Raw genomic sequence first — 13,597 nt, 5'->3', positions numbered from 1 at the left:
GTTCCGTACCCAAAGGGTCAATCGGGACCCTATTATTGAGACTTCGCTGTCCGTCTGTCCGTCCATCAATCCGTCCGTCCGTCCGTCCGTCTGTCACCAGGCTGTATCTCATGAACCGTTATATATAGATCAATCAATCAAATCACTTATTTGTTAGAGTACAGTCAAGTGGATGTTATCAAAATACATTTCAAAGATCAGCCAGCTAACGGGCATACAAATCTTAGATTCATAAATAAAATTAATCTAATGTATACTACATTACACTAAATTTAATAACTATGCGGAATATGGTCAAAATATTCATTTAAAGAGTAAAAAGCATTTTGTACTAAAAAGTCCAATAAATGTTTCCTAAATACAGGCATTTCTGCTATAACAACAAATACTAAAAACAGAATAAAATAAATATTTAAGGGGGGCTCCCATACAACAAACATTTTTTTTTTGTCGATTTTATAAATAATGGTACGGAACCCTTCGTGCGCGAGTCCGACTCGCACTTGGCCGGTTTTATTTCTTATTACCTTAACCATCTGTGTAGGGACCTAAGGCGTAGGTAGGGACTTCGGCAAGTATGTACCTACATATAGGTCCCTATCTAGTTTCCCAACCCCATTGATCCCAACGGAAATATTTTTTAAGAATATTTACTAGAAACCCTAGGTAAATTACCTAAGTACATATTTTGCCCTAATTTATCCACAGACCTAGAATGTCGCTACGCTTATACGCTAGATCTGTGAATCGGTCCTTGATTGGTCCGACTGATCTGTAAAAATGTAAGTAATACAGTCATGGTATCACAGATTACTATTCATATGACTGAGTAGTAAATTAGGCAATGGAATGGAATAGTCTTTTCAGTTTCAGTAGGTACTTATCTGGAAAAACAGAGATTACATAAACCATTATAATAAAAGTGTAAATAAACAGTATGTACTTTATTATCTCATAAAGTTGTTTACACCAGACAAGCCGGCCGGCGACCGGCACATTCGCGAAATTTCTTTTTTTTTTCTAGATATCGATCGAATGCATTATGTATGCAGCTAAGTACGTATTGACGAATATTACCAAAATACTTTTGCTGATGGCAAAATCATGAAACCATCTGAAACGTAGCATACGACATAGACGGCAGCGACAATACTAACTGTAAATATAAAATGGTAGTGTTCCGTTTCACTACTCGACGACAGATGGCGCTTACATCAAAAGTTTTTTATTTTATTATGAACGTTTTTTTTATAAACGAGAAAGACACCCATATTAAATTAATACAGTTATCAATTTTTTTTTTAATAATGAGTATTATTGTATTATTAAATATTCTTAATATATAAGTAGATTTTAAAAACTTAAACTGCCAAAATTGTCTTTGACACTGACAACAAATTATAAACATGTAGGTAGCAAATAAAATTGTAAAGTGTTTGTTATTCATTAAAGACTAAAAAACTACGTCAAAATGATTTTAAGACCATTCTGCGGCCGCATTCTACCAACAGTGTCCTTCCAACAGATCAGAAATCTCAGGCCAACCATCAAAATAGGCAAAGATAAGTTCGAAATAACTATAAATGTACACCAATTCGCCAAAGAAGAGATCAGAGTCAAAGCAAGACCAGAATACGTATGCATCGAAGGCAAACAGGAACGAGAAACGAAGAGAGGTTACGTTTTAAGGCAGTTTACGAGAAAATTCAAGCTTCCAAAAGGTTGCAACCCTCAACAAATAAAATCTGAATTATCTCCCAATGGTACTTTAACTATTACGGCACCTAGAGAGTATTGTGAAATAAATTTGCCTTGTGAGATGTCTGTGCCTATTTCTCTTACTGACAATGTGCCGGAGCAGTCGATCGTTGAGGTGCAGAAAGCTGAGAAAGTGTCCACTGCTGATTATTGTAAGAAAATAATTGAAGAGTGTAAAAAGAAGAAGGATAAATAAGTAAAATAGTCTCCTAATGTCCAAGTAAAGTTTTGATTTTGATAATGTTTCTTGCTTTTTTGTTAGCTATGCTAGATGTAGTTTTATCAGCTTGCTTCGTACAAATCGGCTAAATAGGTACTTAATCTACATATATGTAGATGTGACACTGACAGTTTTATGGGAAGCAGCTTAACGGTCAAGTACGAATATTGCCAATTTGCCACCGTCGTTAGGACTAACCACTGGGTCTAAGGTTCTCTTGTTAGGAACGTGTGTACTGCACTGGGCTATAACCGCGAAAATCGAAGTTCGACAATTGCGGGCATTTTTCTCTGTCACTCTAATTACGTCTTAGTGAGAGTAAAAGAGAAAGATCTACGCATAGTGTTGTGTTCCTGCCGGTGAGTAAGGTTGCCAGAGCTCAACGAGGGAAAAAAAAAAGATCCCCGCAATTTGCGAATTTCGGTTTTCGCGGTAGGCCCACTGTTCTGTTACAGCGCGGCTTAGGCACGACACTGCCTTACTATTAAAATACCCAAAGCACTATGGGTGTGCCTATTCATATTATTTGTTGTTTCCTTGATTTCTCCTGGATCCCATCGTAACAGATCGTGACCAATCGTTATCATATAAATGTAAGTTATCAAAAAAAAAAATAGACCAACGTTCGTTTCAATCCAATACGCTCCAGTTTGTTCTGGGCCCAAGTGGCTTAACAAAATCGACGGTCTCCTTTTTGTGGCAAGGTAGCTAGGTTTATATTCAAATTTCGTCAAATGGACCAAAATAGAGCCTGGACCCTACAACTTAGGGTTTTCAGGGTTAATTCGACTTTCCAATCTATCTTATGATACCTACCTATAATTTTATAGGTATAGGTAGGGTTGCCCTACGTCCCGTATATACGGACTGCCACCGTATTGAAAGATCGCGTCCCGTATTTGTATCTGTCCCGTATATCGATACCACTGTAGAATACCTAGAGAAATGGTCACAATGTTTTCTGTGTAACCACTCTGTTTACCTATGTAACTAGGTAAACAAAGGGAAATAACATTATCGAGCTAACGCCATTACTACCCCAATTCCCCAAAAAGATGCCAACTCTCGGAAATAAAACAATAAAACTACATATATCTTGTCTCAAAGAACGTTCGTCATCTCTCTTATGTTTGCGCCCAGACTTTTTCTAGAAAAGTGTACTTAATTCATTCCACTAATTAATTGGCTAGGTAACAAAGAAAGAAATTTCTATTTTTTATTCGTTTGATTTAATAGCTTCCATAATTCCAAGTTTCAAGTTTACTTATGTCATTATTATTCGCTCGAAAGTATGCTTTGATTTGTTTTTCTAGGAGTAAAGTCATTTTCTTATTTCCTAAAGAATATTTATTTTGTAGTTTCATAAACGAAGATTTTAGATGGTTCTCGTCTAGTCCGAGCATTTTTTGAGGTTTTCCCCTTCCTTTAAGACAAAAATAATGTTTTAGTAAAAAATAACCAATGTTTAATGCTATACTAATGTAAGTTTAATTAAATATTGTACAATACCTGACTAAATCTAAACACAAGGAATACATTTCTTTGTTTTTATTTTTTCGGGTAGGAATATAACTATATTCCTACCGGAAAAAATCAAACGTAAGTACACAAATCATAAGACCGACGTAACTCAATGTGACACGTAAGACACGTAATAATTCATACTTACGAAATTCTGGAAGGTCGCCCATGAGCCATGACTCAACGTAAACATACTTGAATACTAGTTGTCTTTAACATTGCCTTATCAAAACCATTTATGCCATGACAAATACGACCTTCTGGCAATGTCATTAGAATTGAAGCTCGGTTAAATACAAACGCGTCTTATGAATGTGCTAAAATTATATTTGTGATGCATATTTTCAGTATCGATGGTATAAAGTTCTGGAGTGTTCATGTCAACAAAAATACGTGAAAATACAAAAAAATACTGATAGATGTAGTAAATGTTAATCTAACGATCTAGAAAATAATATGATGTAATTAAGAGCTAGGTAATGTATTATAATTTTTTCACGTTTCCTTCAGTTCGTATAATACACTCCTTATAAGTACTTGACGTTTAAAATAACACTCATCGCCTGGGCTATCAAAATCGCTGCCAAGTTAGCTTGGTCTGACTGAAAGTGACCCCTTAATTTGAACAATTCCCTGTACCTTTTAGGTAATACCTAATTGTATTTTTACGCTACCGAGTGGACAATGATCGTACAGTGTGTGCCGATCTAGATGTTTCTCACCTTTTCTCGATATTAGATTTAATCGGAAGTATAGATAGGGACATTTATGCTTAAATAGTAAATACCATATGCAAAACTCTACGTAAAATTGGTTGATTGATTAATGCAATTGGAAGTTGGACTCATTCGGAATATGGAGTGAAACTCTCTTAACTAGTTTACAAAATGACATGAACTTTTAATGCCTTTCCTTATATCCAAAACCGATTTATTTTACATATATAGATATACGAGTATGTAAAAACGACTTAGGGGCCTCTGTAGTAAAATGGGGCTATAATGGGTTCAAACGACACCAAAAAGGTTAAGAATCTTCATCCGTACAAACACATATCACTAAGATTCACACCTACAATTTAAACTAAACTCTATTGCTCGTGTTTATAAGGTCATCTAATGATATAATCTAATAAAGAAGCTTCTCGCATCTAAACGAACATGCATCGAGAGTCTCTAAATAATACGCCAATGTTTGCCAACCCACCTATATATATCCCAGCGCTCGCACATTCCTTCAGTCTGAAAACGATCGCGAACCAGAAACAAACCAAACACAAGCAAAATGTCTCTCTGCCCATACTTCTTCGACTACTCGGTGCCGCAATGGCCTCGCCGGCTTCTCGACCAGAACTTCGGCCTCACTTTGACACCTGAAGACATATTAGGCGCAGCGACCAGCCCAATCGTTTCCCGTCTCAAACCCTGGTGGCCACAGGACGGTTCCACCATCAAAGTCGACAAGGACAAGTGGCAGGTCAACGTGGACGTCCAGCATTTTTCTCCAGACGAAATCACAGTAAAAACCTCCAACGGATACATAGTTGTCGAAGGGAAACATGAAGAAAAGAAGGACGAGCACGGTTTTATATCTAGACAGTTCTCGAGAAGGTTCAAGCTGCCGGAAGGTTCTAATCCTGATGCTGTACAGTCCAGGTTGTCGTCGGATGGTGTGTTGACAGTGGTTGCTCCTTTGAAGGCTGAAGAGGCGAAAGGAGAACGCTCAGTGCCGATCACACACACGGGGCCCGTTAGGAGTGTCAGTGGCGCTGAGGAGGCGCCCAAGGAAGCTTAGTATTTATAGTTTGATTGTTAAGTGAGACTGATTTTATACATTTATTAAATTCTTTTTTTTTATTTTGTTCTTTTATTTTATAAGTGACAGAGTGTATAAAGTAGGAAGGTATAGGTATATTAGGTGGGTATATATATCGGAGCGGCCAAGGTGCTTACGATGATCTGAAAACGCTTTTATTGTCAAGGCGTTAGAGTGTTCAGATATATTTACGCATCTCGGCCGTTCTGTTACATCTGATGGTGACTGTACATTACATTCACCATTATTGAAACACTCACACCCTCTATTTGGCACTTGTTCTGGTACTTTTTGTACAATAATTTATATATGTATTTATCTTGTAAGCCGACTCCCGTCCATTATACTTAGCTATATTACATATAAGTATAGGGTAAAATTAAAACACATTGGTAATCACTGTAATCAGAATAGGTACTTTATTTGAGTTAATTGAGTAATTATAATTTGCTTACATACTCGTACATTATTACTGGTAACTCAAGCGGCTCTGACATGGTATTTACAATGGAGTAACTATGATATCCTTATCTTTCTTATTATAACTATCTTCTATATCCTGCAGCCTCCTTCCGTTCGTCTCAGGCAATATAAACGTCAAGACAACAGCACTCACACCCGTCACACAAGCAAAAACACCGTACATCACTGGTTCTCCTGACCATAGCAAGTCAGGGGTAAATTTAACACATATAGAGAGTAAACCAAAACATATTACACCACTTAAACCAGACCCTATACCTCTCACCTTAGTTGGATATAGTTCGGCTATAAAAGTCCATCCTAAACTGGCTATGGCGCTGGCTAAAGAAGTATATAGCACCAGAAGTGTTAAAGGCAGTATAAATAAGTTTTTATAAAACCCGCAAACCACCAAACCGAACAGAATTACAGTTGTCCCGTAAGCAGCAGCCACAAACGTCAATTTCCGACGCATTTTCTTCCCAAACAAGCAAACTACAATACTTACCGTTACTCTTATCAAATCTACTGCTATTATAAAAAATAATGTAGCAATATGGCTTTCGCTAAACATAGTTCTTAATAAATCGTAAGCGTAAAACGGAAATGCGTTGATACCGCACATTTGAACTGTTAAGAAGATGAAAACAACGGTTATAGTTGGTCTTATAAATGCGCTACTAAGTAATGTATCAAACAGTTCTTTTACACTGAATTTAGACGTTTTCCCTTTTTGTTTTTCGACCACATTTTGCAGTTCGCTTTCTGCTGCTGCCCCACTTCCTCTAAACCACCTAAAACATTCGACACCTTCCTCCACCCTTCCTTGAGCTATCAGCCAGTAAGGACTCTCTTTTATAAAGAAGAGCATCGGAAACAACATTGCACTGGGCGCGATACATATCAAAAGCGATGTCCTCCAGTAAATGAAACTACCTATGACATGACTTAGAAGTACTCCTAAATTTAAAGCCAGAGATGGACATAGGAGTATGATGCCTCTGTATTTTGGGTCGCTTATTTCTCCCAGATAGATGATTGTGGTGGGGCGGATGGCGCCGTAGCTTAAACCAGTGAGGAACCTGAAAACAGAAATAATAAAAATTAAACCTTTATTTTCAGGCATCAAAGGTCCATTGACACATACCTTCCTACTAACATAAGAATATATAAATTTTATAAACTTCTCACATCTGTGAGGAACAGACAATTTCTTAGTGGACGGATACATCCCGTAAATGGGTAAACCACGTCAGCCTTGAATTTGTTAAATAATTATGTATGTCAAGTATCTACGACAAGATATTTAAGTGGGTGCGAGATAATGTGACGCCTTAAATATGTACAATTATCATTGTTTACGTAACTCGATTGGGTTATATTGGGTACAAACAAAAGCTCAAAGGATAGTCTCAAAGGCACTAACCTCCCAACCATCATTGTAGGGAAGTCCTTAGCAAACGCCATAGCCAGCCACCCTGCAATAAAGGGGAAAGCCAGGATGATATGGACATTCCTCCTTCCAAAGCCATCCAGCAGCGTCCCGACGCACACGCAGCCCAGGATCGATGAAATTGGAGCTATGGCCGCTGAAAACAGTATCAATTGAATGAAAGGTACTTAAGAATTTAAAGAAAAAATCTTGACACTCTTAATGCATTTTCACATTAAACTTATTTTACGGTTTAATGCTAGTCTCACGACAGTTTAAATTCGATCATTTTAACATTTTCCGATCCGATATCGGATATCGGAAGGCGTTTGGAAAAAAACAGCTGCTAATAAATGGCCTACGACAGCATGTCCTTTTTATTTTTGCATTAACGCTTTCTTTTGAATAACAAACAATAATTAAATGTTTAAAGAAATACAAAAAGGCAGTTTCTACTTTTTGCTTCTTTAGAGTGGTATCATCAGTGGTACATCTAGTATATTTTTCCGAATTAGAACCGGAGGACGCAATCATAGAAGGCTCTTGTCAAGATCGCAGGAAGCCATTGGAAGGCCAGGAATAGTCGCTATGGAGATCCATGGGGGAGGCATGCATCCAGCAGTATTTTAGCTGATATGATGATAGAGTCGGAATCTGATATCCCTACATATCCTATTGTGTAAATTGTGGCGAACCTTGAAAACTAAGATCCAAATCCTGAGCCCCACGAGAGAGACGAATCGTACAACAGCTTCAGCAGCAGCACAGTACTGATGCCATTGGTCAGGCCCGCAGACAGGTATAAGTGGCTCCAGGCGAGGGTTCTTAGCACTTGGTATACTTGAACCTACTAATGTCTTACCGTGGCAACCATGAAACAGAGGACACAATCAGAAGACTCTTTTCAAAATTGCAGGAAACCATTGAATAAAGGCCACGACCAATCACTATCTCCATCCTTCCACCAGGGAGACCTGTAGTCAGCGGTAGCTGCTAAAATCATGAATAGTTTAGTTTAACAAACCTTGAAATTCCTGGGAACCTGATTTGTCTTTTGAGGAACCTCTGACGGCACTGGCAACTAACCTAACCAAGATCCAAATCCTGAGTCCCACGAGAGGGAGGTATCTTGCATCAGCATCGGCAGGAGAACAGCACTGATGCCATTGGTCAGGCCCGCAGACAGGCAGAGAAGGCTTGATGCGAGGGTTGCCAGCACCTAAAACGGTCTTCTTTAAGCACTTGATAATCCTTACTTAATTCGGATAATCAAATGACTCAGCCACTAGGTGTAACCACGTTCTGGGGGCCTATCACACCATCGATTGCCGAGCAAGTTGAAAGCGATGCTCGCCTCTCCAGTGAGTTCGCCGCGAGCGCGCAACTATTTCGCTGCGTACTATTTATTTATTTATTTCTCGTATGGCGGTTACACACTGGTTAAAAAAAATAGTACAGTAAGTACGCTTCGTACTGACATACTGAGATGGGATGGGAGCGAAATCGCTGCGCGCTCGTCTCGCTTTCAACTCGCTAGTAAATAAGCATCCTAAAAAATAACCTAGCAAGTATAGTTTGACTTATTTGAGCTAAATTTGACCCACATCCCGATTTTCGATTGAGCTGAAATTTTGCATACATTAAATATGTAAATCGGATAACAATGCAATATTATAACATGGAACTAATTTTAGAATTGTCTCGGTTAGTATTAGTTGCCTTTGATCAGAAAAGTTGGTACAGTCAGCGATAAAAGCTTGTACCAAAAATGTTATGTTTGCCAAAATCTTATTTATGAAATATATTTTTTTTTTGTTTCTTTTCCAAAATATGTAGGGTGTACGAGTAAAATGATGATTTAATTTAAACTATACCTACAGTTTTTCAGTCATTGAACCCCTTTACATTTTCTACAATGTTATCCTTCATTATATTCATATATGTATATTGCATTGTTTTTATTTAAATCAAGACATTTACAGAAACAATCGTAATAACCATGAAAAAGGACGTCACTATTATAATGATCACATTATCACTTCCATAATGACTTAAACACGACAACAATTAATTCTCTTAATATTCAAGAAAGAAAATCGTCTACCGTAATCAAGTAATCATCAATACTTACCTATTATTAAGTTATCAATCATAACAATCATCATTTTGCAGAAGAAAGACATGAAAAACAAGATATATTTCTTAAACTCATTTTAGGGGGCGTCCATAAATTACGTGAGGCGTTCAAGGGGGTGAGGGGGTTAAGCTTAATCTTACCAAATCTCACTCGGGGGGGAGGGGCGTTTTTAGCAAATATCACGTAATTTTTTTCTTAGTGGAAAAAAGTGTAAATTTGCGTGGAAGTAAAGTTGAATCGGAATAAAAAATTTTTTTAGAAAAAAATAGCAAATTTCACAAAATAGTGTTTGCCGTATCTGCCGGGACCCCGCAGAGCAGCACAGTAGCCCTTCGATTGTTTAACAGTTATCGACCAGCCGTATCGACACGTGTGACAAACGACGCAGCGTAAAGAGCCGAGTAATAGCGATGCTCGTACAAGTTTTGACCTGCTTCCTTTACCCGAGTAAATATTTCACTTAATAACCATTCTAGAGACGTTTTTAATGATTCAGAATGAACTTCCGAGAATATTATAATGCTTACGTTAAAAGAGACGTCTACAAGACAAAAATATGCTGTCAAGAAGAAATGGTAAAATTATGGAATACAGCAAAACAAAAGTTCCCGATGAAGAGGATTTGGTTAAACTTGTTCAACATGAGGTTAATCAGCTTCTTAGAGAAGCAGAGGAAAGAAAGGCCCGAAATACTCTGGCGTTCCTCTTTAAAGTAGGTTTAATATCTTCATAAATTTATATTATAAATTTGATTCTATGTGCAAAACATTTCAAGATCGCGGTGCAGAAAAATAAACTCAAGCACTTTCAATAGATGTGTAAGTTTTTTATAAAGTTCATCTCCAGAAATTGTTACAAAAAAAAAAGAAATGTAGGCCTGAAAGTGAAATTTTTAATTTAGATATGCTAAAAATACAGATTAAACGTATTAATGCACCTTTATTTATTATTATTATCAATTCATTATTTTTTTTATAATTATTATTATTTATTAGTATTTTATTATTATAATTATTTAATTTTATCGCATCGATTTTCAACTACCGCAATACTCTGAAATCTCAATTACTAGTCTTTGCTAGTCTTGAATAAAAATAATAATATGAATTAAAGTTTTGCTTATTTTTTTATAATCCATCGCGATTACAGCCTGTACACAAATTAAAAAAATCTCACGTGAGATTAGGAGGGGGGGGGGGGGCTTAAGAAAAACATGACGAAATCTCACCAGGGGGGGTGGGGGGGTCAAAAAATTCTCAAAAAAGCCTCACGTAATTTATGGACGCCCCCTTACGGTTTAAGCCCGTTACAGACGGAGCGATAATATATATAATAAATAATAATATACCGAGCTATATATCGCAAGGTATCTTAAGATGAGATGTAAGTTGATGTGCCCATAGAGCCATGTTAATGTAACGGTTACATTAACATGGCAAAATCGGGTAATTATATAAAACGGGACAATAACGCGGTAAAGCTGGCCATACACACTACTAGAGTATGCCTGCGCAGTTCAACTGCACAGGTGAAACTGTATAGGAAACTGCACAGACGAATGCGACACACGTTCTGTTTTACTTTACCTGTGCAGTTGATAAAACTGCGCAGGCAAGGCATACCAGTGTGTATGGCCAGCTTAACACTGATGTTGGTCTATGCAGTGTTGGCCGAACGTTAATTAGAATTGACCATATTGAAAACTATAACCGTTACAAATTGAACCGTAAACCGTAACGAACGAAGATCAAAGAGCAGCTTCTTCGCTCCTCGCTCAACGCATCAGTCTAACGATCCAGCGAGGAAATGCTGCTATCGTCTTCGGTACTATGCCGCAGGGGCCATTTTAGATTTATTTTAGTTTTATTTTAAATTTAATTTAGTCATATTTTCGTTATAGTTTTAGTTTTCATTATTAATTGTTATGATAATATATCTATTTGTACATATAAAATGGTTAATTCTAATTAACGTTCGGCCAACACTGTGTCTACTCGTATGTCTGTTCTGTAAGGCCGCTCCACTGTGTGAACGAGAAATAGCTATGTACGATCCAACATCCAATATATTAGGAACTACTTACTTTTGGGGCTGTTTCTCAGATAATAAATGCATGACCCACTTTCGTAATATAAGAGATACAAAAATATATTAAGCCTGAAACTCACCTGTTTGTATAAATGTTGAGAACTCCTAATTTCATTATTGTTAATTCCCTCCAAAACATTTGTTTTCAATATCTTCATTAATATTCCAATTATTTTTATTGCGTTCATTAATAAATACAAACAGGTACAATAATGTAACAGCTGTTTTTGTACTAAACAATATGTAAATAATATTTTTTTATTTACTTTGATTATTTTTAGCAAAACACGCCCACATTTGACTGTACCTTGTTGCAAACTAAATTATAATTTAATTACTTGCCTTCTTACGATTCTGTGTTAATGATACTGGAAAATTGACATTTTCTTAAGTGACTAACCGTGACTAGCAGCTGTATAAGCCGAGTCTTATTGTTTCTATCTATATATAGTCAGTCAAACAAATTTGTCGGTAGACTATACTTTAACATGGCTGATTTTTAATTTGTTTTCGTTAGAATTGTTCAAAATTTGGCTGATTTGAAGAGCTCCATATTCTGCGCGCAACAAATCCAATTTGGAACAAAAAATTAAGTAAAGTGTGGACACGAAAAGTACTATACATTTTCGTAACTCGGTGGAAGAATTTTTGGGGCATGGTGGAGGATATACTCTGTCTATTGATAGATTTTTTTACCAGATTTTATCGAAATCTAACGAAAAAATAAGCAACCAAAGAATAATCGCCACTTCTATCAATATCATACCTACAATTTTACTGTACCCCTAGTGTAAATTTATTCGATAGCGTGACGGGACGTACGCGTTTGCGTTAAGTTTAAATTTTGTATGCGAATTTGTTTTTCCAAAACGTGCCGCTTGGCGCGCTGTTTCTACGCTATCGAATAAATGTACACTGCAATGTTCTGAACTCTTATGATTCTTATGAAACACCTGAGACACCTAAAAATAACATCGCCCAGTAGTCTGTGCAAGGTCGACTTGAATTTGAATCACTGAACTTACCAATTGACCATATTAACAAATTTTACCATCACTTTCCCGAGAACTGAAATGTTTGAATGCCGTCCCATTTATGTCATTTCAATCAGAAATCAGAAAAATTAGTATGTAAGCTGTGTAGGTACAAGAATATGACTAGGTACATTTTTTGATGAGTACAGTTTGATCCTTTTCGGGCGTACACTTTATTTAAATGTTAAAGGTACAATCAGAATCCAGATACAATCTCTTAGTTTGCAAATTATTTTAACTAAATAAGTTTAGCCTTTAGCCACGGGATGCTACACATTGTAGATACCAGCGCCGTCCCATCTAGCCACCACATCTATGCGAGCCGGCGGACCAGCCCAGCGCCAGCAGCCGAAACCCTAAAGCGACGCAAATATCCTGGTCTTACAAACAACCACATATTTGCGGCGTTCGCGGTAAAGACCCCGGGCCCTGGAGTCGTAACGCCAATAAACTTATTCAGGGCCTAAAAAAGGCTGATTGAGACTACGGGTGACCCTAGAGCTGGCTCATTCCTAGGCCAAAGAATAGGCAATGCTATTCAGCGTGGGAATGTGGCCAGCCTTATGCCTTCCGCAAGGGACTGATCTGGAAGACCTAAGATAAGTGGGTGTATGTTTTATTTATTTATTTAGTCTATACTTAATTTAAGTATATACCATTATTTTTTCTTTATCTTAATAAACATATTTTTTTATTTATTTAAGTAGTAAAGTTTTGTTATTATACTTGTTTTTGTATATTGGAATTCTTATAATCTAGTTTAGACTTAATCATATACGCATTATTTGAAGCAGTTAGTGCTTACATGTTATATTAACATTAGTTATTTTTCCAACCCTTATTTTCAATAAAGTACAACATACAACATTAATAGCGAGGTGCTTTGCAATGAAATGCACTGACCGGATGTTTTTTGTTTTGCCTTGAATAACATTTTACCGTGACATGACTTAAAAGCAGTAAAATATACATTAAATGTACCATTCGTAGATTAGGCCAGCCTTTTAAGTGTACCTAGTTAATGTACTTATTACATAATATAAGTATATGTAGGTATACATATGATGGCCCGCAACTTCGTGTGTAAGTATCTGTATAAAATAACCACTTCCATATCCCATATTCCTTAG

The 13,597-nt window shown here is 36.8% G+C and overlaps 3 protein-coding genes across 3 annotated transcripts; 2 read left to right on the top strand and 1 right to left on the bottom strand.

Annotated features, from left to right (window-relative positions):
- Positions 1–1,327: 1,327 nt before the first annotated feature.
- On the top strand, positions 1,328–2,001 carry LOC133530583 (protein lethal(2)essential for life-like). Its single transcript, XM_061868548.1, has one exon. It carries the CDS (start codon positions 1,472–1,474, stop codon positions 1,952–1,954), a length of 483 nt encoding a protein of 160 aa, XP_061724532.1. The 5' UTR covers positions 1,328–1,471; the 3' UTR covers positions 1,955–2,001.
- Positions 2,002–4,553: 2,552 nt separating this feature from the next.
- Positions 4,554–5,355, top strand: LOC133530582 (protein lethal(2)essential for life-like). Its single transcript, XM_061868547.1, has one exon. The coding sequence runs from the start codon at positions 4,784–4,786 to the stop codon at positions 5,291–5,293; it is 510 nt and encodes a 169-aa protein (XP_061724531.1). The 5' UTR covers positions 4,554–4,783; the 3' UTR covers positions 5,294–5,355.
- Positions 5,356–5,707: 352 nt separating this feature from the next.
- LOC133530574 (facilitated trehalose transporter Tret1-like) lies at positions 5,708–13,192 on the bottom strand. Its single transcript, XM_061868538.1, has 4 exons — positions 11,514–13,192; positions 8,295–8,427; positions 7,203–7,365; positions 5,708–6,858 (listed from the first exon to the last, which is right to left on the bottom strand). Exons 1-4 carry the CDS (start codon positions 11,619–11,621, stop codon positions 5,817–5,819), a joined length of 1,446 nt encoding a protein of 481 aa, XP_061724522.1. The 5' UTR covers positions 11,622–13,192; the 3' UTR covers positions 5,708–5,816.
- Positions 13,193–13,597: the final 405 nt, after the last annotated feature.

This window comes from Cydia pomonella, chromosome 23 (assembly GCF_033807575.1).
Source record: "Cydia pomonella isolate Wapato2018A chromosome 23, ilCydPomo1, whole genome shotgun sequence".
Lineage (NCBI taxonomy): Eukaryota > Metazoa > Arthropoda > Insecta > Lepidoptera > Tortricidae > Cydia > Cydia pomonella.
The sequence above is the reverse complement of the archived record's forward strand: the minus strand, read 5'-3'. Positions and strand labels throughout refer to the sequence as shown.

Bases quoted from the DNA above. Each gene is read 5' to 3' on its own strand.
- LOC133530583 (XM_061868548.1), top strand. From the start codon at position 1,472: ATGATTTTAAGACCATTCTGCGGCCGCATTCTACCAACAGTGTCCTTC.
- LOC133530582 (XM_061868547.1), top strand. From the start codon at position 4,784: ATGTCTCTCTGCCCATACTTCTTCGACTACTCGGTGCCGCAATGGCCT.
- LOC133530574 (XM_061868538.1), bottom strand. From the start codon at position 11,621: ATGAACGCAATAAAAATAATTGGAATATTAATGAAGATATTGAAAACA. The intron at 7,366-8,294 runs GTTAGTTGCCAG...TACTGTTTTCAG, and splicing joins AGGATTTGGATCTTGGTTAG to CGGCCATAGCTCCAATTTCA. The intron at 6,859-7,202 runs GTTAGTGCCTTT...TTCTGTTTTCAG, and splicing joins CCTACAATGATGGTTGGGAG to GTTCCTCACTGGTTTAAGCT.